Source organism: Felis catus, chromosome X, assembly GCF_018350175.1.
Source record: "Felis catus isolate Fca126 chromosome X, F.catus_Fca126_mat1.0, whole genome shotgun sequence".
Lineage (NCBI taxonomy): Eukaryota > Metazoa > Chordata > Mammalia > Carnivora > Felidae > Felis > Felis catus.
Window position 1 is genome coordinate 127,169,060 of NC_058386.1, and position 26,824 is coordinate 127,195,883.

General features: G+C 40.3%; 1 protein-coding gene and 1 pseudogene across 1 annotated transcript; one reads left to right on the forward strand and one right to left on the reverse strand.

The window, feature by feature from the left end:
- Positions 1-8,938: 8,938 nt before the first annotated feature.
- Positions 8,939-14,861, reverse strand: RAB39B (RAB39B, member RAS oncogene family). Its single transcript, XM_004001069.6, has 2 exons — positions 14,422-14,861; positions 8,939-11,853 (listed from the first exon to the last, which is right to left on the reverse strand). The coding sequence occupies exons 1-2, from the start codon at positions 14,634-14,636 to the stop codon at positions 11,427-11,429; spliced, it is 642 nt and encodes a 213-aa protein (XP_004001118.3). The 5' UTR covers positions 14,637-14,861; the 3' UTR covers positions 8,939-11,426.
- A 3,388-nt stretch (positions 14,862-18,249) lies between these two features.
- LOC109496355 lies at positions 18,250-18,667 on the forward strand (annotated as a pseudogene).
- Positions 18,668-26,824: the final 8,157 nt, after the last annotated feature.

Genomic DNA, 26,824 nt, shown 5'->3' on the forward strand with positions numbered 1-26,824 from the left:
TTGAACGCTTTAAATGACATGTCAGGGGATGTTTTAGAGAATCAAATTTTGGGCTTTCTACTAGAGTAAAAACTCTGCCTTGTTAACGTCTTTTCATTCTGGTGTTTGATGTTTCTGTGTTTTCAGTTCCAAAGAATCCGGTCACCAGGGGGTTTGTAGTAGGAATTCAACTTCCTGTTTCCTTAAATTAATTTTTCTTTTACTTTCATATATTTAAAACAGGATCCTGTTGCAGTGGTAAAGGGTACCATTTATGATAAAGATGAAACCTTTGTGAACATGTATCTGGTAAATAACATTGTGTCAAAATATATGAAATGTTAGGAATTCAAGAAAAAAATGGATCAAAACATTAGTGGAAGTCTTAGTACACCAGTAGTCACTTGCAGGCAAATCATCTGGGTCACATTTGGTGCTCATAACTCATATAAATTAGTAATTAATAATACTTTAAAATAAATCCAAAACATTTCAAAATTAAATACTATGAAATAATGTTGAGGTAAAAAAAAATCAAAGCTAGAATTACAGGTTATTTAGGATTTAATGCAATGAGAACACTAGTAGGCTTGAAAATGGAATTCAGATTAAAATATGAGCCCTTGATGCTAAACTCAAAAAAACCCAAATGTCCAACCACTGATTTTTGCTGCCTCCATCAATAAAGGTCAAGGATGATCTGTCTCTTAGGGGAATAGTCTTTCTCTCCTGCCTTATCTCCCCTCCAGTGATCTTGTCTGTCTCCGAGAGCATTCCTTAGCCACTTATTCCCACAGTCACACCTGAGACCTTGTCATTACCAATCACTGCCACCCCTTCCTAATCTCAATCTCAAGCCATTCTGTCCCAGCTTGGTTGGGATTTCTAGCTGAAGCACAGGAAAGGGGAAGCCCCTGGGAACTGGAAAGAGGGAGGAACTTGGGAAAGTGACCCCCGTGAGCTCAACCAAACTCCTGGGTTCTTATGTGTTTCTAATTAGCATACCAAAGAGCTGAACAAAAGGATAGACGACTGCCCAGTTTCTGGACTGGCTACTGTGTTGTGCATGAGCACAGGAACCATCCAAGTGGTTCAGCCAAAGCTTTGAAAACTGAACTAGTATTGGAACAACAGCCCACAGAGGACAGGTTGGAATGTGTGACCTGAACTTTTCCAGAGAAATCGTCAGCTAAAACAAAAATATCAACATTCTCCATAGAATTTAAACAAAACCCAGAGTTGCATAATATTAAAAAAATGTTTGGAGTACAATTAAAAATTACTTGGCATATGAAGAATCAGAGAAATATTCACATGAGAAAAGACAAAGTATGTTTATGTAGATAACGTGAAAAGTTAATAAATTAGAATGCAGAATAAGCAAAATTGATAAAACCAAGAACTGGTTCCTTGAAGTACTGATAAAAATAGATAAGCCTCTAACAATTCTGAATTATAAAGACAAAAACATAAAGCATTACAAATGAGAGGTTTCTATGCACCAATCCAGAGATTTTAAAGCTATACTAAGTGTGACAACCGTATGCCAATGCATTTGAAAATCTAAATGGAATGGATACCTTTCAAGGAAAATGTCAATTACCAAAATTCATTCACCAGGATGTAGGCTGTGTGCTGCTAGGGTAGTCCCTCCCAATCCCTGTGCCACGTGGCCACCACAGGTCCCCGTGGCTCTGGAATCCAGTCGGATAGGTAAGCCTCCAGCTAGGGCGCTGACAGTCACATGGCCAAGCCCACATCATAGGAGGGAAGTATAAACCTATTCCAGAGAAGGACAATGAGTATATGTGAACAACAAAATAGTGTATCTAATGGTTTTAAAGCTGAATCTAACCATAACTCTGAAATAAAATGAAAGGGTTGCTAAAGATCTATACCCTCTTCTTCCAAAAACAAAAACAAAAACACAAACAAAAAACCCCACAAGAAGAATAAAGAAGAAGAAATAAAAAAAACAGGGGAGGGAAGGAAGAAGAAAGAAAGATAAATGCTGGACCTAAAAGCTTTTATGGGTGAATTCTATCAGAGTTTCCAGCAGCAGACCACTCTGTTATTTAAGTATTCTAGGATATAGAAAAAGAAGACATACATTTTCAACCATTTTATGATTTCACGAGGCCAGAATAACCATAGTGCCACAACCTGAAAGAAAACACAAAAGAACAACATTTACAATGAACTCTTAGTCAAATTATTTTGTCATATAAGTTGAGGAGATGCTGTATAAAATTGCCTCCCATTGGAAAGCCCCAATATATACTAGCGTACTCCTACAGGATATTGTTTTGATTTGTTAAATCCACAATTTTCCAAGTTTATTTGACTGTAGATCCCCCCTATTTCTCTTAATCTCTGTTGAATTTTTGGAAGTACTGTTATGAACCCATCTCAAACATGAATATAGATGCAAAGATCCTAATAAAATATTAGTAAATTAAATCAAACTGTTTTAAAAATATACCATGAACATGTACAGTTTATTTGAAGAATGTAAAGAAACATGGTTAAACATAAACAGATTTACTAGGTACAATTTATTACATTAACAGGTTAAGGAAAAAAACATTTGATTATCTCAATAGGTAGAAGAAAGACATTTGAAAAACTCAGCATACATTCTTTGTAAAAGCTCTTAGTAAATAGTAATGTAGTGAAAAGTTCTAGAACGTAATCAAAGTAATTTAAAGTTAAAATGCTAGAAGCATATAAGCAGGAACAAGACAGAGATGCCCACCATCACTGTTGTTATTCATCATTTTATTTAAAATTTTTTTTTCTTGATTATTTATTATTGACAGAGAGAGATAGAGCATGAGCATGGGAGGGGCAGAGACAGAGGGAGGCACAGAATCCGAAGCAGAGTCCAGGCTCCGAGCTGTCAGCACAGAGCCCGATGCGGGGCTCGAACTCACAAACTGCGAGATTATGACCTGAGCCGAAGTCGGACGCTCAACCGACTGAGCCACCCAGGTGCCCCAATCATCATTGTAATCCAGGTTCTAGTCAGTGTGAAAAGAAGAAATGAAGTATAAATATTAGAAAGGAAGAGAGAAAAATATTTCTTTTTTAAAAATATTTTTAATGAGGGCGCCTGGGTGGCTCAGTCAGTTGGGTGTCCGACTTCAGCTCGGGTCAAGATTTCAGTCTGTGGATTCGGCCCGGCGTCTGGCTCTGTGCTAACAGCTCAGAGACTGCTTCGGATTCTCTGTCTCCCTCTCTCTGTCCTTCCCTCCACTCTTACTCTGTTTCTCTCTCAAAATAAAAGACACACACACAAAATTTTTAAAAATATTTTTAATGTTTATTTATTTTTGAGAGAGCATGAGCAGGGGAGGGGCAGAGAGAGAGGGAGACACGGAATCCAAAGCAGGCTCCAGGCTCTGAGCTGTCAGCACAGAGCCCCAAGCGGGGCTCAGACCCACAGACCATGAGATCATGACGTGAGCCAAAGTCAGACACTTAACCGACTGAGCCACCCAGGTGCCCCAGAAAATTATTATTTCTGGATTACAGTGTCCACCTAGAAAACAGAAGAGATCAATTGAAAAACTGAAGTAATAAGAGAATTTAGTATAGTGTCTGAATACAAGATGTAAACATACACATATCCACAGTTCCCTACACACTAGCAATGACCAATTAGAGCATGTAATGAGAAAAAGAACCCATTCAAATAAAATACAAATATTTATGATATGTAAATATTATAAAATATCTAGGAATTAACAGACAATAGCTAAATCCTATAAGTGAACTATAAGAATTAACTGATGGACATAAACAAGGATTAAATTAATGGAATGACATTCTATCAGTGTCAGTAAATTAAAGCAATCAAAATCCTAACCCTGCCTGAGGGAAAACGTGACACATTTATTATTTTTTATGTTTATAACAAAAATTGTATACATTTAAGGTGTGCAACATGGCGATATATCTATATCTATCTGTCTATACTTAAATGATTACTACAGTCAAGCTCATTAACATATCCATCCCTTCCCATAGTTACCATTGTGTGTGTGTGGTGAGTACCTGAAATCTAGTCTTTTAGCAAATTTCCAGTATCCGATACACTATTGATAACTATAGTCTACATGCTGCCCAGTAGATCACCAAAACCTATTCATTCTGCATAACTGCATCTTTGTAACCTTTGGCCAGCATTCCCGCATTTCCCCTCCTTCCCCACCCCCTAGTAACTACCATTCTATTCTCTGCTTCTATGTATTTAAATTTTTTATATTCCACATATAAACGAGATCATGCAGTTGTTTCCTTTCTGTGTCTGGCTTTTTTAACAGATGAGTGGATAAAGAAATTGACACATTTATTCTTAAGTTTTAATGTACTGCATGAGAATATCAAAGAAAGTTTTGAAGCGAAAAAAGGTAATAAAAAATACAATGTAGTATTAGGGCAAGAATAGACAAGCAGATTAATGAACTATAAAATGGGAGTCCAAAAACCCATATGTATGTCAATATTTGAAAAGAGTAGAATTTCCGGTCATTGAAGAAAGAATGAAGTATTTTATGGATAGTGTAGGGTAAGTAGCCATTTGGGAGAATAGTTCTTATTCCTACCTCCACATATTAAACAGAAGTCAATTCCTGAAGGAACCCTAAATGGATTTTAGGAAATCATGGTTTTCTAGTATTTGGGTGGAGAAGGCTTATCTAAAACTAACAGTATTGCCATAAAACATCAAGAGAACAGGCCATATATATACGTATATATATATGAGGTACATGGTATAAATATCAAAAGTTATAAAATATTATCTGATACACATTAAGTTTTCTTTGCACCTTGTCTGCCAGCCACCCAGTTCCCCAACTTGGAGACAACTGTTTCCAGATTCTCATAGACAATGTGTGAAATTATGATTAAATAATAAACAAAATATTATTTATTGTTAAATTATTTAATAATGATATTATTTATGAAATCTTAAAGACTTCTTTTTATATTACCAAAGACCATAAATAAAGTTAAAAGTCTGAAAAACATGAAAAAATATAGAATAACATATGTGGTAGATAAAGAATTTATTTCCATATGTAAGGAAATCTTATTTATTAATTAATAAGAAAAAAGTCAGCACCTTGTTATTAGTCCTGTTTTCAGTTGCAAGTGACAAAAAACCAATTAACCAAATGTGTGCAAATTACAAAATATATATTATTCACCTCTCAGTTTTGCAAAGAGTTTAAAGATTGACAATAATACTCATTATAGACATTATCACACACTGTTCGTGGGTATTCAGTAAAAGCTTTCTAGAAAGCAATCTGAGTAATTGTATCAAAATTTGAAAGGTGTATATTCTTTGATTCATAAATTCCACTTTTATGATTTTGACTTGACATAATTGGTGAAATACTCAAAGGTATGTATACATCGCAGAATTACTTTAAAGCAGCAATGGGAATTAAATAACTTCCTGTATAATGCTATTGTATCAGTTAGGAGACTTTTCAGCTACAAGTTGAAAAAAATGGCATAAACTAAAAAGGGATGTATTATTTCATGTAATAGTCTTAAGATACAGTGGCTCCAAGGGTAGTCAAATCTGTAGCTCAATGGCCTCATCAAAAACCCAGATTTCTTCTGTGTCTGTCGTCTTCAGTATGTCAGCTACCTTTTTTTCCTGATCACATTCAACAAATATGTATCAGGCACCGATTGGCTATAGAGATACAATAATAAGCAGAAAACCGACAACTCCTACTCTCACATATTTACAAAATATATACTGTATGTGTGCAAAAGGTAATAGCACAGTGTGTTACATAATACAATTTATGAAAAAGATTAATTTAGGTGCAAACATAAAACACCCATTTTCTGAGTATGTTTACGATGTGACATTTACCAAGTGCTAGGTACTTTATATGGATTATGTCATTTCATTCTCACAACAATTCTATGAATTAAATATTATCATTGTCCAGTTTAGTGTATGTGGTACCCTGAGAGTCTGAGAAATTCAATCACACATATATTAACTGGTAGACTCAGAATTTGAACCCATGATGGTCTTACTCCAAAATCCATACTCTTACCCACTATGTAAATAACATTTTGAAAAAGAAAGAAAGAAAGAAATCGTCTAGAAGGAAATAGACCAAACTGTTACCAATCATATTCTTTAGGAACTGATGACCTGAATCCAGCTGACAGACATCACAACAGCCAGGAGAAAGAGCGAGCGAAACAAAGTCAAAGGGTGCATTGATAGACTGGCAATGGATGGTGGTTGATTGCCTGAAGGTCCTAGAGAAGTTTAAAATAGGGTTCATGGGATAGAGTAGACAAACAGAACCTGTAATCAGGTTTCAGAGGCTATATAAAATTTCATCCTAGGATGCTTGGGTGGCTCAGTCGGTTAAACGTCTGACTCTTGATTTCGGCTCAGGTCATGATCTCAGTCGTGAGATCGAGCCCTGTGTCCTGCTCTGTGCTGACAGCCTGGAGCCTGCTTGGGATTCTCTCTCTCCCTCTCTCGGCCCCTCCGCCACTCATGCTCGCTCTTGTGCTCTTTTTGTCTCTCAAAATAAAAGAAAAAATTTGGCCATACTTTAGGATAGGGCCATGTGTGTATTTTACTGAAGTGAAGTAATAGTGAAGGTCATTGGATTAGAGTAGGGGAATAAAACAACCATTCATTCAAATATTTATTGGTTATTGAAAAACAGGTGTATGTCACAGGTTGCAGAAACAATGGTGAACAAGACGAATAAGATTCTGACATTTGTGGAACTTACAACTGGAGAAGTAGGCAGAGAGGCCCGATCTTGCAAGGCCTTGTCATGTTAAGAAATGTAAGGTTTATTTGGATTTTGTTCTAAATGTGATGAGAAACCATTGGTGGGTAGTAAGCAGAAGAATGACTTGATCTGTTTTCTGTTTTGAAAAGACCATTCATTCTGGCTGTTATGTTGAGAATGTATTTTGGGAATAGGAACAGAAAGTAAGGTGGCCACTTAGGAAGATACCAGAGTAGTTCAGGAAAGAGTTGGCAGCAGCCTGGACATAGGTGATAGCAATGGCGCTGCAGTGGAGATGGATTTGATACAGGAGGTGGGGAGAAGTGAGGGATTAAGGATAACTGCTAGGTTTCTGTGTTGAACAAAGGGTTGGATGGTGGTGTCATTTATAGAGATGAGAAAGATTGGGGTGGAAGGAACACATTCTGATAGATGCTGGTTTCATACTGGATATGTTGAGTATGAGGAATTTGTGCATGTGTTCAGTGGGCGAGTTGGCTGTATTGGTATAACGCTCAAAAGAATGGGCTGGAGTCCTCCATCGGGGAGTCCTCAATGCCAAAACAATAACTGAAGTCACGAGCAAAGGTAAGATGGTCTAGGGAGAGGAGAACAAGAGGAGCAAGGAAAAGAACTGGAAAAAAAAAAAAAAGAAAAGGAAAGAGTTGGACTTCCAACAGAACTGAGAACAACGCCCTAAGGGCCATGGTATAGGCAGAAATCATTCCACCAATGCTGTGCTGACAAAGGTCGCTCGTGACTTCCGGCTCCCTTGAATCTTATGGACATATTTTAGTCATTAGCTTTCTGAATCCACTGCTGCATTGTGATACTACTGTCCACTCCTTCCTGTGAAGCTACACTCTCCAGGTTTTCCATTCTCTCCTCCCAAGTTTCTCTGCCCTTTATTGTATACCGAAACTCTGTTGTTCTCCAGGGAAGACTAAGGAGTTACATGCTACGTTGAGCTGTCAGGGACAACTTCTGGAGCTACATCTTCTCGAGAATCAGGAAGCTGCTTGCAGATTTTGGAGGCTGTTGGTTTCAGAACTTGATGGGGGTGAGGGAGAAATCCAGGCAGTCATCTCAGGAAAGAGAATTCCAGATACAGTAAAGAGCAAGTACAAAGGCCCTGAGGTGTGAATGTGCTTGGTGCATTTGAAGAACGTTTCAACACCTTCACCTGAGTCTGATTCTGGTTACTTTTAAGGTAGAGCCAGCCTAGCCAGATAGATCCCATGTGGACTATGAAAGAGAGGAGTCAAGGATGACTCCAAGGTTTTTGGCAAAAGTACACAGAAAGACAAAGTTGCCATTTACTGAGGAAGGAAAGGCTATGGGAAGAATACATTTGGGGAGGAAGATTAGGAGCTTGGTCTGGGACATGTTACATTTCTGATGCCTGATAGACATTCAAGTGGACATGCTGGGTCAGCAGCTATTTATAAAGGTCTGGAGTCCATGGGAAAGAGACAAGCTGGAGATCTACATTCAGGACTCATTGGCTTATAACGTGGTATTTACAGACACGGGACAGAATAAGGTCACCAAAGGAATTAACCAAAGAAAAGGTGATCAGACCCTGGCATTATAAGGAGTGTTTTAAGGAGAATGGGATGTTAACTATATGAAATGCTGTTACATTGTTGGTTTTTCCTTTCTACCTTCCCTCCTCCTTCCTTCACTCATGACTATAAAAATGATAAAGCTGTGCATAATTCAGCCTTCCTATGCCCAGACTCAGAATCAAACATCTTTCCCTTTTTTCCCCTCCCCTAAATATGCACTATCAACCACAGGCAGTGTTCTGAACTTTTGTGTTCCAATCTGGGCCCCACACTCCAAGTGATCCTGGCACAAAACGGATATCATAGAGTAGGACTCAAAACAGCTGAGACAATTTAGCCTGTGGAAAAGAAGACTTTCCAGGGATGACAATAGTTGTAAACAGCTAGCTGGTGTCATGGGATTCTCAGGCTGTAGTGAGGTCTCTGTGACTTTCAACATGATGATTACATAACTTTCAAAACTCATATTCTTGTTCTGGCTTTGAGATACCAGTGAAGACTCTTTTGCATAGTATATGTCATACATAACGGATAACCTACAATGGTTACTACTGTGGTGACAGACTCTGGAAACAGCTACAACACACACTTGGAATCTCACAGTCACATAATCAACCATTTTACTAAATACAAGCAAATTCTCATTCACATACAGCTAAAGAAAACATTTTTCCACATTTCATTACAATGCACAACAAAGTGAGGAAAAGTATACAGTACATTTTATTCTGGAATATGAGACAATCCAATCCAACATGCAGTTGTGGTCTTTGTTACAAGTTAGTTGATCTTTTCTTTACCTATGTAGTAAAATAGCTTCTAAAGCTTTATCCTTAGTATTGTATTAACACCTGATTTTTTCACACTCAGTTTCTAAAACCCACTTATTGCAGTGACAACAGCACTGAATTCTACTAAAATGATTTTTAAAGTTTCTAGAACTCGTTTAAGCAATTAAGCTCAGCCACCTTTGCTGGATCCTATGCTGAGTATTTTTAAACCTGCCTTTAAAAAATGCAAGGAATGGAAAAAGTATACATATAGTGTCTTAGACAAGAAAACCATAAAGAAGTTTTGTTTCTATCTTTTTTTTTTGAACTGACAGAAGCCACTGAAAAAACTCATTTATCTACTGGATAATCTTGCTTTCAGAATCTTCTTGATACAATTAAACATAGTAGTTGATGAAATTTTGTGTTAATCCTGTTCACCATCTTTTATTTGCCTTCTAAAACCACAAAGCTGGCCACTTAATCACTCCACCCAGGCCAGGTCATGTGAAATGAATGTAGACAGGATGAGAGCTTCACTTGTAGTCGATGCTGCAAGTTGGTCCAAGGTGGTTTGTCTCCATAATTCTCGTTATTTGGCTTCTTCTTTGTGGCTGAAGCAAATTCCCGAACTTTCAGGTTCAGTCACATTCATACCGAAGTTCAGTATTATATCTCAAAGCAATTTACCATTGTCAGGCTTTCCTGTCAGAATGGATATGAGAAACCTGACTACTCAGAATTGTTTTCTTACTGTGAAAAGTATGGCTTTTGCCTAGCTCAGCTGGCTACAATCTGAAAAATAATTTAAAGCATGACCTCTCTTCAAGAAGGTAATGGAACCTTAAGCCAACCATTTCAGTTTTCTGATGCAGTTAGACGTCTGCTCACCTGAGAATTAGGAGCTGATTCTCTAGGGTAGACAAGAACCCCGTGTAGTATGTGGCAAACAGGTAGCCAAGGTCATTGTGAGCTGAGTGTTTACCCCCCATCCCACTCCCCATTGCTGCATTTGGTTCTTTTCGCTAACATGTCCACTGTGTTTCAGTGATAAGAACGCTTGTAGCGCACACAGTTTTAATGTGTTTTTAGTTGTGCAATTACTCACTCATTTAAAGCCTACTTGTCAGTAATACCTGAAATGGCTTTACCTTCGTTTCATCCCCAGGTTCCCTCAGGATGACAGCTGAGTCGTAAGCAATAAGGAAACACCCTAACATGTCGAGAACATTTATTTACAGTCATAGCTCTTCCAAAGTAAACAAATTAATAATGGTTCATTCACCCGACAGCAGGAACGAGAACTAGGAGTCAGGAGACCTTCACCCTGGCAGAGAGAGGCTCCTGCTTCTTAGTTTTACTCTTTTGTAAAATGGGGAAGAAAATCTCAGAGGCCTGCTGTGAATTCAAGTGACGGTGAAGTGTTTGTGAGGGTGCCGGTGGTGCCTCTTGCTGAGCAAATGTCTGCCTCAGGGCTCTTTGCAGAGGCAGTCCCTGTACTGTTGTCGCCAGGAACCTGAAGGGACAGGCAGGTTGTGCACTTTTTAGGCAGCAGCTGCCCCTGCAGAGAAACCCCGGGCATGATCTGGGCTGGGGGGCTGAGGGAAGAGGGCATGGCATGGGTTACAGGGTTCCTTTCTTCTACTTATATGGGAATTTGCATGGCACAATTTCTTTCACACAGTTGGTTATTCCATCATAAGGGTGTACATTTTCTGGAATGTGATAAAAGCAATACATATAATGGCTTCCCTCTTCATACACACGGCATTTTTACTAGAACAACAGGCCTCGAAACGGTCTTAGTAAATAGCTGGTCCGTGCCCCTCATTTTACAGACAAGCTGTTTGGAAGCTAATTGGTACCCTTGCACCCAACCCAGCACACACACTTGGTGTAGGATATTCTCACTGATTAAGTTGATCTCGTAGTCTTTTTTAGTTTGGCTTATTGTTTCCAATGTGATACTTTTTTCCCCTTTACAGATTTATGTTTGTGACCTATGAATGAGCTGAAATACCAAGAAATAGCTGTCCTGTCTGTGGTTGTATTTTTCTGGGCCCAGCTCCCCAAACCTCAGCCCCTTGACATGTGGTCCACTCACAACGGGCCACAAACAGTCGCCGAAATGAGTCCCTCACTCCCAGCACCCAGGCTCCCACATCTACTCCGCGGCCTGTCCAAGACCCCTGGAGAAGGAGGCTCCCTTGTATGTAAAATGGAGGCTGAGTTCTCTTCAGTCACGCAAGGATTCTCTTCATTTTCATCACTTTTAAGTTCAGGTGGGAGAGCCGTTTTGGAAATAAAAGGGCTGACTAGCACAAACATCTCCTCTCTGACTTGACAACCTCTTCTGAAGAGTGAACCACATTTGGTACAAATCCACTCTTCACCCCTTCCCATCCCTCCTGGATGGTAATATCCCCCCTTTTAACCAGCTCATAGATGTCTCTTGTCAGGTCTGTGAAGGCTTTCTCCACGTTAATGGCATCTCGGGCTGACGTTTCAATGTACTTCATGCCGTACGCAGCAGCCAGTTTCTCTGCCTCGTGGCGAGTCACTTGCCTCTGTGTATCCAGGTCACACTTGTGACCCACCAGAACAAATACAATTTGGTAGGGCTGAACGTGTACTTTGGTCTCTTCTAACCACTCATGGACATTCTGGAAGGACCTGCGGTTGGTAATGTCAAATAAGAGAAGGCCACCTACTGAGTTCCTGTAGTAGGCGCGAGTGATGGATCTAAAACACAAGAAAGAAGTAAAGAATAAAGGCCGTGCCCAAACTCCTGTCCTTCAATGAACTCAGATGGTGTATTCTAGCGTGTCTCGTTACGGACACAGTCCTTTAGTAAGAATGATTTTCTCTTTTCTTAAACAATGGAATGCAGATGTCATTGTGTAATAATACTACATGAATTTTCAATTGGCCAAAACTTTGAGATGGCATCTTCTAGAAATGAATGCTCATGGCCTTACAGGCATTTCCCCTCAGTTCAGGTAGAACCACAGCCCACTCTCCCACCGTGGCAAAATGGGATACCTAAGCCACAGGATATTATGTAGCAAAATGAAATAACGAATGCTAAAGTGTTCTCTGACCTGGAGAGCTCATTACAAACTGTCGTAGTTGAAACAGGGTTTGAAAAGATTAAACATGAACTTATGAGAGTCAACAGTACATGTTTATAAGTATATAGAGGTATATTACAATAGGCCCCATTTTTCCCACTTCTTACTGCTATGTGCATCTTTGAGGAGAAATGCATTTTGTTTTTTATTTCTTAGGCTATGTGGGAATGGGAAAAAGAAGAATGGTCTGCAAAGGTCCTGACACATTTCAGAGAGGCTGACTCAGGAGCTACCACTGTGAAAAACTGCTTAAAGAGCCAAAACTTCCCCTTAAAGTGACAATTTATTTAAAGCGATGTAATTAGAATATCTCTAAAACCTATTATACATGTGCTGTGCTTCTTAAACAGGAGAAGCTGCCTATATTTTAACTTGTTGACTTGCATACGTTATGGTATTTTGCTTAGAGCATATTAGAGCTTATTAGAGGGTGTCAAACTATTTTTGTCTCTACAGTTGCTTGCTTGAAAGTACTGTGCTTTTTGATCTACGTCTAGTTTTAGGTTTTCTGTCTCCTTGGATAAAAAAAAAAAAAGATAAACAATGAGTGACTCAGTAGCTTAAGGCTTAGTACAAATGGCCCAGTGATAAGAGAACAGACATCATCCAGGGAATTAAAGTCCAAGCTAAATGATGATAAGGACAAATGCTACGAATGAGTTCAACCAAGCAAATAAGCCTTGGAGATGGAAAGCATTTCTGATTCCCTTATGTTTAAAGGAGAATGGTAGGTGTAATCAGAAAATTCAACATGAACAAAGGTTTTCATTTGTGAACAACTTGGTTCAGGAAATCAATGAGGAAGCTGTAACAAAGCCCTTTCCAAACACAACATGAGGCTACATAAAAATTAAAACCTTCCATACATCAAAAAATGTTCTTAAAGTTAAAAGACAAATGACAAGCTAGGAAGATGTTTCACAATGTACATGACAGAGGAGGATGAATAATCTATAAAGGACTCTTACAAATCAAGATCACCCAATAAATAATAGGCAGTGGATATGAAAAGGCTGTTCATACAGAGATTGCAATAAATATATAAAAGACACCTTTCTTCACTTATAGTTTGTGGAATTGCGGGGTTGGGGGTGGGGACAACTCAAGTTTGTAGTGAACTCTTGCATCTCCTCTTCTTCAACTACCTAACCAGTGTTTTCTGTGTGGAATTAGTGTTCAATAAATAAACAAATAATCATAAACATATTTGAAAATGCATAAACGCTATTTAGTCCTTTGTTGGTCCAGTTCCTGCTGCTTTATGTGACTTTAGCTCAAATTGTTCTCTCCAAGTTTTCTGTGTACACTGTTTTCTCCCCCCGGGCTTTTCCTGTCTCTGCTGGGCTACTCCTACTCATCACGGCCTCATCTTCTCCGGGTAGCCTTCTCTGTGTTCACACATATAATTACACATGATACATATTCCAAAGGGAAAACAAAGGGTTGTGACAGAAAATTACACCTGTTCATTGATTACTCATTATATGTGAAGCATTATAGTAGGCAGTGAGCATACAAATATGAACAGGACACTCTTGTATCATTGCTAATTATGTGTTTCCTCCCACTATGCCAGCACAGAAGTTCTAAGAGGGAAGGGCCTGTGTCTGTTTTGTTTACAAGGCATCCTCTTGTGTGTTTCCTTGGGCTGTTTCCCCAGAAACAAGCCCAGCGCCTGGCATGCAGTGGATAATCACTGAATGTGTGCTGGTGGCAAGCAGGAATCAATGATCAGTATCTATTTCATGTAATTATGTGTGTGTTTCTCTAAAAATCTATATCTATGTCTAGGTCTATATGTAGCTGTCGCTATATACCACCTATCTATATCTGTCAGTTATGTTAGGTGGACCTCGGAACATGTTTGAAAGTATGTAGTATAAGGACTGAGATTGATAAATTTCAGTGATCAATTCCAGCTAGTTTGTTAGCCAGCAAGGGGCACATCGGTGGAATTGTGGTGGAAGCAATACGTATCATTGCCCGGCCTTCCCGGCCAGGGCGCTTCTTTCCCCGCACTGAACTCCCAGGTAGCTGAAGGTGGGCTTGAGCAGAAATCCCCAGATGCTCGGTATCGTCCCTAAGGGGCCGCGACCAGGACCAGGAAGTCCTCTTTTCCCAGGGGTTGTGCAAGCCCCGAAGACCCTCCCACTGCTCGCGGCCCCGGCTGCGCTCCCACCTGAACCTCTCTTGACCCGCGGTATCCCAGATCTGGAGCTTGATGCGTTTTCCTGGCTCGATCTCCACCAGACGGGAGAAAAAATCCACCCCCACGGTGGGGTCCGAAACCTGGGCAAAGCGGCCCTCCGTGAAGCGGCGGATCAGACAGGATTTGCCCACCGTGGAATCCCCGATGACAATGAGCCGGAACTGGTATAGCCAGATGGCCTCCATAGCCGGGGATCAGCAGGTCTCCTTGGCCCGGGCCGGCCTTGGGCGGCGAGAGGGGCGCCCAGCCGAGGCCTCGGAGAGCGTGGCTTGGTCCGGATCTAGATCGGCCACGAGCACATCGCTGGCCTGGGAGCCCGAGGCGAGGTAGGCCCAGGCGCAAGGAGAGCGAAGGAATGGATGCTGCGCTCGCAGAGGTGATGAAATGGCAGCAGCATCAGCACCACGCACTCTGACTCATCACTGACAACCAAGTTACTGTAATCCCGCGCGTAGACGCGACGTCCGGGCCTGCCGCACTATCTGTAAAAGGAGCGCACACAGAAACAGCCGCAAAAATAGCTCCTTCCTTTCTTTTCTAATGCCTCCACCCACCTCCTCTTCTTAATTTTTTTCCTTCATCGTCAAAACCCAAAAGTAATGCCTTTTTCATTAAAACTAACAAAACAATGCAAGGATGTACACAAAAGGCAGGTCCATCATTATCTGACACTCCCCCCTCCCCCCACCCAAGATATTAACAGCTTGGGATATATTCTTCCATGCAAATATACATGCACATAATTTTTTTTTTTTTGCTGTTTGATTTTACAAAAATTGGATCAAACTGGGCCATTACCCTGGCATTTGCTTTTTGCATGACAATGCTGCAATAGTGATTCTAAGTATAGTCACATGCGTTATTTCTAGGACATAGAGTCTTTCAAAAGGGAACACGAAGTGAAAGAGTAGGAGTATTTTAAATGTAATGGATATGGACATTATACCTTGCAAAAACGTTTATTAATTTAAATTCTACTTAGCGATGTGTGAAAAAACCATTTCTTCGCCTTTTTTCAAGCATCATGTTGTATTCTTTCCAAATTCTTGCCAGTCTGATGTAGTTAAATAAAAAGGTGATCTTTGTTTTATTTTACATTTCCTTGGTACTAATGAGGTCAATACCATTTCATGTGCATCGACCATTTGCATTTCCTCTTCTGGGAATTGCCTCTTCAAATCTTTTGCTCTTTTTTTTTTTAAATGCAATCCCTTATCATTGCCTTACTCAATTAAAAAACAGCTTTATTGGTATATAATTCACACACCATACAATTCGCTCATTTGAAGTGCACAGTCCAATGCTTTTTAGCCTAGGCACAAACTTATGCAACCATCACCACAGTCAATCTGAAAATATTTTCAGGGCCATCTGGGTGGCTCAGTCAGTTATGCATCCAACTTTGGCTCAAGTCATGATCTCACGGTTTGTGGGTTCAAGCCCCTCGTCAGGCTGTGTGCTGACAGCTTGGAGCCTGGAGCCTGGTTCAGATTCTGTGTCTCTTTCTCTGCACCTCCCTTGCTCGTTCTCTCTCTCTGTCAAAAATAAATAAACATAAAAAAATATTTTCATCCCGGGGCACCTGAGTGGCTCAGTTGGTTAAGCGGCCTACTCTTGATTTCAACTGAGGTCATGATCTCATGATGGCAGGATCCGGCTTTGCATGGAAGCTTCTTGAGATCCTTTCTCTCTCCCTCTCTCTCTGACGCTCCCCCACATGCGCGTGCTCTCTCTCTCAAAATAAATAAGTAAACATTAATAAAACAAAATATTTTCATCACCTCAAAAACAAATCACCCCTCTATCATCCTTCCCCCCCCCCCCCCCCCGGCACTCGGCAAACACTAATCTAGTTTCTCACTAAATAGATTTCCTTATTCTGGGCATTTCATATAAATGAAATTACAGAATATGTAGACTTTTATAACTGGCTTCTTTCACTTAACATGTTTTAGAGGTTTATCCACGTTCATTTTTATGACTAATATTCCACCATGTGGATATGCCACATAAACATTTGGGATGTTTCCACATTTTAGCTATTATAAATCATGCTGCTATGGACATTTCTGTACAAATGTTTGTTTGAACACATGCTTTGAACTCTTTTGGGTTTAAACCTAGGAGTGAAATTCCTGAGTTCAATGGTGACTGAATGTTGAATGCTTTAAAGTAATGCCAGACTGTTTTCCGTAGTGCCACAATGCATGAGTGTTCTCATTTCTCCCTATCTTTCCAACACATTATTTTCGGAGTCTTTGATTCTAGAACTAATGGCAATGTGCATATTTTTTTCATTCCTATTGGCCACTTGAAGAAATATATACTCAAATCCTTTCCCCATTTTTATTTTAATTTTTAAATTTTTTAAAGTTTATTTATTTTGAGAGACAGACAGAGAGAGAGAGAGAGAGAGAGAGAGAGAGCAGGGAAGGGGCACAGACAGAGGAAGAGACAGAATCCCAACTGCAGGGCTGAATCTCACAAACTGTGACATCATGACCTGAGCCGAAATCTGGAGTTGGACGCTTAACTGACTGAGCCACCCAGATGCCCCATCTTTTCCCGTTTTTAAACTGGGTTATTTGTCTTTTTACTATTGAGCTTTAAGAGTTATTTATATATGCTAGGTACAAGTGTACATGTCCTTTATCAGATATATGATTTGTAAATATTTCTCCCATTCTGTGTACACTTTTTGCACTTTGCAGTTTCTTGAAGGTGTCCCTTTAAAGCACAAAGTTTTCAATTTTGATGAAATAGAAAAAATTTTTTCCTCTTTTGTTGCTTATGCTTCTGTCTAAGACTACTTTGCCAAATCCAAGGTTATGAAGATTCACTCCTATGCTTTCTTCTAAAATTTTTGTATTTTTAACGCATACATTTATTTGGATGCATGCTCTATTTTGATTTTTTATATATGCTGTGACATCTGAACATTTGCATCTGAATAGCTAATTCACCAAGCACCTTTTGTTGGGAGAGATTATTCTTTCCCCATTGAATGGTTTTGGCACCCTTGTGGAAAACCAATTGACCATAGACCATGGTTTATTCCCGGACTCTCAATTTTATTTCACTGGTTTATAATGTATCTAGTCTTAAGCCAGTAACACATTATCTTGATTGTTGTAGCTTTGTAGTAAATTTTGAAATCAGGAAATGTGAGTCCTCCTCCTGTGTTCTTTTCCAAGATCGTTTGGGTTATTTGGGGCCTCTTTCAATTCCTTATGAATTTTAAGAGCAGCTTGTCAATTTCTGCAACTAAGGCAGTTGGGATATTGATTGGGATTTTATTAAATTTATAGATCAATTTGAGCAGTGTATTCATCTTAACAAAATTAAGTTAAATTAAATCTTCTAATGCTTGAACATAGAATATCTTTCCATATATTTAGGTCTTTGAAAATTTATTTTAGGGGCGCCTAGGTGGCTCAGTCTGTTAAGCATTCGACTTCAACTCAGGTCACGATCTCCTGGTTTGTGGGTTCAAGCCCTGCATCGGGCTCTGTGCTGACGGTTCAGAGGCTGGAGCCTGCTTTGGATTCTGTGTCTCCCTCTCTCTGTGACCCTCCCCTTCTGTCTCTGTCTCTGTCTCTGTCTCTCTCTCAAGAATAAACATTTTTTTAAAAAAAGAAAATTTATTTTAACAGTTTTTTTGTTTTTGGTTTTTTTTTTTTTTTTAGTTTTCAGTTTACGAGTCTTAACACTTCTTTGGTTAAGTTATTCCTAAGTATTTTATTTTTTTTGATGCTACTGTGAATGAAGCTGTTCTCTTAATTTCATTTCCAGATTGTTTCATTACAAGTGTATAAAAATACAACAGAAGTTGTCTGTAGTGGGCGTGATGACCTCAAGATTACTTCGTGGAGTTGGAACACTGGCTGCACGGTCCCAGTCAAGTCACCCTGGTGCGCTGCATGGCATCTGGAGGCAGTGTTCCTGCTGAGGTGAGCAGGTGACAGGGCTGGAGAGGGAGGTCATGATGGCTGCACAGAAGGGACCAGACCCATACAAAATGCTAGCCCCCAGGCAGCTTCAGTTACCAAAGAAGACCCTACTTTTGTCCCATCTATCACCAACAAGTGAATAGTGCTGCAACTGTGAAGAGGACAATATTGCCATCATCTGGTTCTGGCTGCACAGAGGTGAAGCCCAGCGATGCCTTAGTTGGGGAACTCATCACAAGCTGGTGCCTCACCAGTTGGTCCACTGAACTTTTGCACTAACTTACTCAAAATGTGCTTTAGGGGCACCTGGGTGGCTCAGTCGGTTAAGCGTTGGACTTCAGCTCAGGTCATGATCTCACGGTTCTGTTCATGAGTTCAAGCCTGGCATTGGGCTCTGTGCTGACAGCTCAGAGCCTGGAGCCTGCTTCAGATTCTGTGTCTCCCTCTCTCTCTCTGCCCCTCTCCCGCTCCTGCTCTCTCTCTCTCAAAAATAAAATTAATGCCTATTTATTTTTGAGAGAGAGAGAGAGAGAGAGAGAGACTAAGCATGATCACAGGAGGGGCAGAGAGAGAGGAAGTATGAAGCAGGCTCCAGGCTCTGAGCTGTCAGCACAGGGCTCTACGCGGGACTTGAACTCATGACCCACGAGATCATGACCTGAGCTAAAGTAAGCTACTTAGCTGACTGAGCCATCCAGGCACCCCTTTTCTTTTTTTCCTTTTCTTTTTCTATTTATTTTTGAGAGAGAGACAGGGAGACAGAGAGACAGAGAGACAGAGAGACAGAGAGAGAAAACATAAAAAAATTTTTTTTTAATGTGCTGTAAAGTTTCTTCTTTCCAGTAAAGACTAGCCATTGCATTGGCCTCTTCTCTCCTCCCCCCCCCACCAAATACAATAGATTTGTAATTTATTTTATAATTTCCAGTCTTGCCAACCTCATTTATTAGTCCTAATAGTTTTCTTTAGGGTATTCTGTATAATGTGATCAAATGATTTTTCTGCAGCTACTGAGATGATCATGTGACTTTTGCTTTTTATTCTGTTGATACGATGTATTACATTAATTGATTTTTGGGGCACCTGGGTGACTCAGTCAGTTAAGCCTCTGACTTCGGCTCAGTTCATGATCTCGCAGTTCATGGGTTCAAACCCCTCATGGGGCTCTGTGCTGACAGCTCAGAGCCTGGAGCCTGCTTCAGATTCTGTGTCTCCCTCTCTCTCTGCCCCTCCTCTGTTTGTGTGCTGTCCCTCTCTTTCTCCCCAAAATATATAAATGTTATTTTCCTCTCAGGACTGCCTTTGCTGCATCCCAAAGCATTTGGATTGTTGTACTTTCATTTGTTTCCATATATCTTTTAATTTCTTCTCTAATTGCCTGGTTGACCCATTCATTCTTTAGTAGGATGCATTTTAACCTCCATGCTTTTGGAGGTTTTCCAGACTTTTTCCTGTGGTTGATTTCAAGCTTCATAGCATTGTGATCTGAAAGTGTGCATGGTATGGTCTCAATTCTTTTATACTTATTAAGGGCTGTTTTGTGATCCAGTATGTGATCTATCTTGGAGAATGTTCCGTGTGCACTTGAGAAGAAAGTATATTCCATTGCTTTGGGATGCAGAGTTCTAAATAATCTGTCAAGTCCATCTGATCCAATGTATCATTCAGGGCTCTTGTTTGTTTATTGATTCTCTGTCTAGATGATCTATCCATTGTTGTAAGTGGAGTATTAAAACCCCTGCAATTACCACAATCTTATCAATAAGGTTGCTTATGTTTGTGATTAATTGTTTTATATATTTGGGGCCTTCAAATTTGGTGCATGGACATTTATAACTGTTAGCTCTTCCTGATGGATAGACCCTGTAATTATTATATAATGCCCTTCTTCATCTCTTGTTACAGCCTTTAATTTAAAGTCTAGTTTGTCTGATATAAATGTGGCTACTCCAGCTTTCTTTTGACTTCCAGTAGCATGATAGTTCTCCATACCCTTATTTACAATCTGAAGGTGTCCTCAGGTCTAAAATGAGTCTCTTGTAGACAGCAAATAGATGGGTCTTGTTTTTTTTTTTAATCCATTCTGATACCCTATGTCTTTTGGTTGGCGCATTTAATCCATTTAAATTCAGTGTTATTATTGAAAGATATGGGTTTAAACTCATTATGTTATCTGTAGGTTTCATGCTTGTAGTGGTCCAGGCCTATCTCAAGAAACATGAAAAATCCCAAATAGAAAATCGAAAAGCACACCTAAAGGAAATAGAAGCAGAACAGCAAAGACACCCCAAACCCAGCAGAAGAAGAGAAATAATAAAGATCAGAGCAGAAATAAGCAATATAGAATTTAAAAAAAAACAGTAGAGCAGATCAATGAAACCAAGAGTTGGTTTTTTGAAAAAATAAACAAAATTGATAAACCTCTAGCCAGGCTTCTCAAAAACAAAAGGGGGAGGACCCAAATAGATAAAATCATGAATGAAAATGGACTTATTACAATCAATCCCTTAGAAATACAAGCAATTATAAGGGAAAAGTATGAAAAATTATATGCTAACAAACTGGACAACCTGAAAGAAATGGATAAATTCTTAAGCACCCACACACTTCCAAAACTCAAACAGGAAGAAATAGAAAATTTGAACAAACCCATAACCAGTGAAGAAATTGAATCAGTTATCAAAAATCTCCCAACAAATAAGAGTCCAGGACCAGATGGCTTCCCTGGGGAGTTCTACCAGACATTTAAAGCAGAGATAATACCTATCTTTCTCAAGCTGTTCCAGAAAATAGATACGGAAGGAAAACTTACAGACCCATTCTGTGAAGCCAGCATTACTTTTATTTCTAAACAAGACAGGGACCCAGCAAAAAAAGAGAACTACAGGCCAATATCCCTGATGAATATGGATGCAAACATTCTCAACAAGATATTAGCAAATAGAGGGGGGAAGCGGCAAGATGGCGGCTTAGGAGGACGCTGGGCTCACCGCGCGTCCTGCTGATCACTTAGATTCCACCTACACCTCACCTACACCTGCCTAAATAACCCAGAAAACCGCCAGAGGATTAGCAGAACGGAGTCGCTGTAGCCAAACGCAGACGAGACGCCCACGGAAGAGGGTAGGAAGGGCGGCGAGGCGGTGCGCGCTCCACGGACTGGCGGGAGGGAGCCGGGGCGGAGGGGCGGCTCGCTGGCCAAGCAGAGCCCCCGAGTCTGGCTTGCAAACGCGGAGGGGCCTGACTGTGTTCCCACAACAAGCGCGACTTAGCGTCTGGGAGGTCATAAGTTAACAGCTCAACAGCTCTGCTCGGAAAGCGGGAAGGCTGGAGGACAAAGGGAGGGAGAGCTGCTGAGCCCCCTGACAACAGAGCTCAGTTTGGTGGGGAACAAAGGCGCTCGCCAGCGCCATCTCCCCCGCCCATCCCCCAGCCAAAATCCCAAAGAGAACCAGTTCCTGCCAGGGAACTTGCTCGCACTGCGCAAACACCCAACTGTGCTTCTGCGGAGCCAAACCTCCGGCAGCGGATCTGACTCCCTCCCGCTGCCACAGGGCCCCTCCTGAAGTGGATCACCTAAGGAGCAGCGATCTAAGCCTGCCCCTCCTGCCCCTGTGCACCTTGCCTACCCACCCCAGCTAATACGCCAGATCCCAGCATCACAAGCCTGGCAGTGTGCAAGAAGCCCAGATGGGCCACACCACCCCACAGTGAATCCCGCCCCTAGGAGAGGGGAAGAGAAGGCACACACCAGTCTGACTGTGGCCCCAGCGGTGGGCTGGGGGCAGACATCAGGTCTGACTGCGGCCCCGCCCACCGACTCCAGTTATACACCACAGCACAGGGGAAGTGCCCTGCAGGTCCTCACCATGCCAGGGACTATCCAAAATGACCAAGCGGAAGAATTCCCCTCAGAAGAATCTCCAGGAAATAACAACAGCTAATGAGCTGATCAAAAAGGATTTAAATAATATAACAGAAAGTGAATTTAGAATAATAGTCATAAAATTAATCGCTGGGCTTGAAAACAGTATACAGGACAGCAGAGAATCTCTTGCTACAGAGATCAAGGGACTAAGAAACAGTCACGAGGAGCTGAAAAACGCTTTAAACGAAATGCATAACAAAATGGAAACCACCACAGCTCGGCTTGAAGAGGCAGAGGAGAGAATAGGTGAACTAGAAGATAAAGTTATGGAAAAAGAGGAAGCTGAGAAAAAGAGAGATGAAACAATCCAGGAGTATGAGGGGAAAATTAGAGAACTAAGTGATACACTAAAAAGAAATAATATACGCATAATTGGTATCCCAGAGGAGGAAGAGAGAGAGAAAGGTCCTGAAGGGGTACTTGAAGAAATAATAGCTGAGAACTTCCCTGAACTGGGGAAGGAAAAAGGCACTGAAATCCAAGAGGCACAGAGAACTCCCTTCAGACGTAACTTGAATCGATCTTCTGCACGACATATCATAGTGAAACTGGCAAAATACAAGGATAAAGAGAAAATTCTGAAAGCAGCAAGGGGTAAACGTGCCCTCACATATAAAGGGAGACCTATAAGACTCGTGACTGATCTCTCTTTTGAAACTTGGCAGGCCAGAAAGAATTGGCACGAGATTTTCAGGGTGCTAGACAGAAAAAATATGCAGCCGAAAATCCTTTATCCAGCAAGTCTGTCATTTAGAATAGAAGGAGAGATAAAGGTCTTCCCAAACAAACAAAAACTGAAGGAATTTGCCACCACTAAACCAGCCCTACAAGAGATCCTAAGGGGGACCCTGTGAGACAAAGTCCCAGAGACATCACTACAAGCATAAAACATACAGACATCACAATGACTCTAAACCCGTATCTTTCTATAATAACACTGAATGTAAATGGATTAAATGCGCCAACCAAAAGACATAGGGTATCAGAATGGATAAAAAAACAAGACCCATCTATTTGCTGTCTACAAGAGACTCATTTTAGACCTGAGGACACCTTTAGATTGAGAGTGAGGGGATGGAGAACTATTTATCATGCGACTGGAAGCCAAAAGAAAGCTGGAGTAGCCATACTTATATCAGACAAACTAGACTTTAAATTAAAGGCTGTAACAAGAGATGAAGAAGGACATTATATAATAATTACAGGGTCTATCCATCAGGAAGAGCTAACAATTATAAATGTCTATGCACCGAATACCGGAGCCCCCAAATATATAAAACAATTACTCATAAACATTAGCAACCTTATTGATAAGAATGTGGTAATTGCAGGGGACTTTAACACCCCACTTACAGAAATGGATAGATCATCTGGACACACGGTCAATAAAGAAACAAGGGCCCTGAATGAGACATTGGATCAGATGGACTTGACAGATATATTTAGAACTCTGCATCCCAAAGCAACAGAGTATACTTTCTTCTCGAGTGCACATGGAACATTCTCCAAGACAGATCATATACTGGGTCACAAAACAGCCCTTCATAAGTTTACAAGAATTGAAATTATACCATGCATACTTTCAGACCACAATGCTATGAAGCTTGAAATCAACCACAGAAAAAAGTCTGGAAAACCTCCAAAGGCATGGAGGTTAAAGAACACCCTACTAACGAATGAGTGGGTCAACCAGGCAATTAGAGAAGAAATTAAAAAATATATGGAAACAAACGAAAATGAAAATACAACAATTCAAATGCTTTGGGACGCAGCGAAGGCAGTCCTGAGAGGAAAATACATTGCAATCCAGGCCTATCTCAAGAAACAAGAAAAATCCCAAATACAAAACCTAACAGCACACCTAAAGGAACTAGAAGCAGAACAGCAAAGGCAGCCTAAACCCAGCAGAAGAAGAGAAATAATAAAGATCAGAGCAGAAATAAACAATATAGAATCTAAAAAAACTGTAGAGCAGATCAACGAAACCAAGAGTTGGTTTTTTGAAAAAATAAACAAAATTGACAAACCTCTAGCCAGGCTTCTCAAAAAGAAAAGGGAGATGACCCAAATAGATAAAATCATGAATGAAAATGGAATTATTACAACCAATCCCTCAGAGATACAAACAATTATCAGGGAATACTATGAAAAATTATATGCCAACAAATTGGACAACCTGGAAGAAATGGACAAATTCCTGAACACCTACACTCTTCCAAAACTCAATCAGGAGGAAATAGAAAGCTTGAACAGACCCATAACCAGTGAAGAAATTTAATTGGTTATCAAAAATCTCCCAACAAATAAGAGTCCAGGACCAGATGGCTTCCCAGGGGAGTTCTACCAGACGTTTAAAGCAGAGATAATACCTATCCTTCTCAAGCTATTCCAAGGGAAGGAAAACTTCCAGACTCATTCTATGAAGCCAGTATTACTTTGATTCCTAAACCAGACAGAGACCCAGTAAAAAAAGAGAACTACAGGCCAATATCCCTAATGAATATGGATGCAAAAATTCTCAATAAGATACTAGCAAATCGAATTCAACGGCATATAAAAAGAATTCTTCACCATGATCAAGTGGGATTCATTCCTGGGATGCAGGGCTGGTTCAACATTCGCAAATCAATCAATGTGATACATCACATTAACAAGAAAAAAGAGAAGAATCATATGATCCTGTCAATTGATGCAGAAAAGGCCTTTGACAAAATCCAGCACCCTTTCTTAATAAAAACCCTTGAGAAAGTCGGGATAGAAGGAACATACTTAAAAATCATAAAAGCCATTTATGAAAAGCCCACAGCTAACATCATCCTCAACGGGGAAAAACTGAGAGCTTTTTCCCCGAGATCAGGAACACGACAAGGATGCCCACTCTCACCGCTGCTGTTTAACATAGTGCTGGAAGTTCTAGCATCAGCAATCAGACAACAAAAGGAAATCAAAGGCATCAAAATTGGCAAAGAGGAAGTCAAGCTTTCGCTTTTTGCAGATGACATGATATTATACATGGAAAATCCGATAGACTCCACCAAAAGTCTGCTAGAACTGATACAGGAATTCAGCAAAGTTGCAGGATACAAAATCAATGTACAGAAATCAGTTGCATTCTTATACACTAACAATGAAGCAACAGAAAGACAAATAAAGAAACTGATCCCATTCACAATTGCACCAAGAAGCATAAAATACCTAGGAATAAATCTAACCAAAGATGTAAAGGATCTGTATGCTAAAAACTATAGAAAGCTTATGAAGAAAATTGAAGAAGATTTAAAGAAATGGAAAGACATTCCCTGCTCATGGATTGGAAAAATAAATATTGTCAAAATGTCAATACTACCCAAAGCTATCTACACATTCAATGCAATCCCAATCAAAATTGCACCAGCATTCTTCTCGAAACTAGAACAAGCAATCCTAAAATTCATATGGAACCACAAAAGGCCCCGAATAGCCAAAGGAATTTTGAAGAAGAAGACCAAAGCAGGAGGCATCACAATCCCAGACTTTAGCCTCTACTACAAAGCTGTCATCATCAAGACAGCATGGTATTGGCACAAAAACAGACACATAGACCAATGGAATAGAATAGAAACCCCAGAACTAGACCCACAAACGTATGGCCAACTCATCTTTGACAAAGCAGGAAAGAACATCCAATGGAAAAAAGACAGCCTCTTTAACAAATGGTGCTGGGAGAACTGGACAGCAACATGCAGAAGGTTGAAACTAGACCACTTTCTCACACCATTCACAAAAATAAACTCAAAATGGATAAAGGACCTGAATGTGAGACAGGAAACCATCAAAACCTTAGAGGAGAAAGCAGGAAAAGACCTCTCTGACCTCAGCCGTAGCAATCTCTTACTCGACACATCCCCAAAGGCAAGGGAATTAAAAGCAAAAATGAACTACTGGGACCTTATGAAGATAAAAAGCTTCTGCACAGCAAAGGAAACAACCAACAAAACTAAAAGGCAACCAACGGAATGGGAAAAGATATTTGCAAATGACATATCGGACAAAGGGCTAGTATCCAAAATCTATAAAGAGCTCACCAAACTCCACACCCAAAAAACAAATAACTCAGTGAAGAAATGGGCAGAAAACATGAATAGACACTTCTCTAAAGAAGACATCCGGATGGCCAACAGGCACATGAAAAGATGCTCAATGTCGCTCCTCATCAGGGAAATACAAATCAAAACCACACTCAGATATCACCTCATGCCAGTCAGAGTGGCCAAAATGAACAAATCAGGAGACTATAGATGCTGGAGAGGATGTGGAGAAACGGGAACCCTCTTGCACTGTTGGTGGGAATGCAAATTGGTGCAGCCGCTCTGGAAAGCAGTGTGGAGGTTCCTCAGAAAATTAAAAATAGACCTACCCTATGACCCAGCAATAGCACTGCTAGGAATTTACCCAAGGGATACAGGAGTACTGATGCATAGGGCCACTTGTACCCCAATGTTCATAGCAGCACTCT

Coding starts and splice junctions, on each gene's coding strand:
- RAB39B (XM_004001069.6), bottom strand. CDS start 14,636: ATGGAGGCCATCTGGCTATACCAGTTCCGGCTCATTGTCATCGGGGAT. Junction 11,854..14,421: donor GCGGGTCAAGAGAGGTTCAG/GTGGGAGCGCAG, acceptor CTTGTGTTTTAG/ATCCATCACTCGCGCCTACT.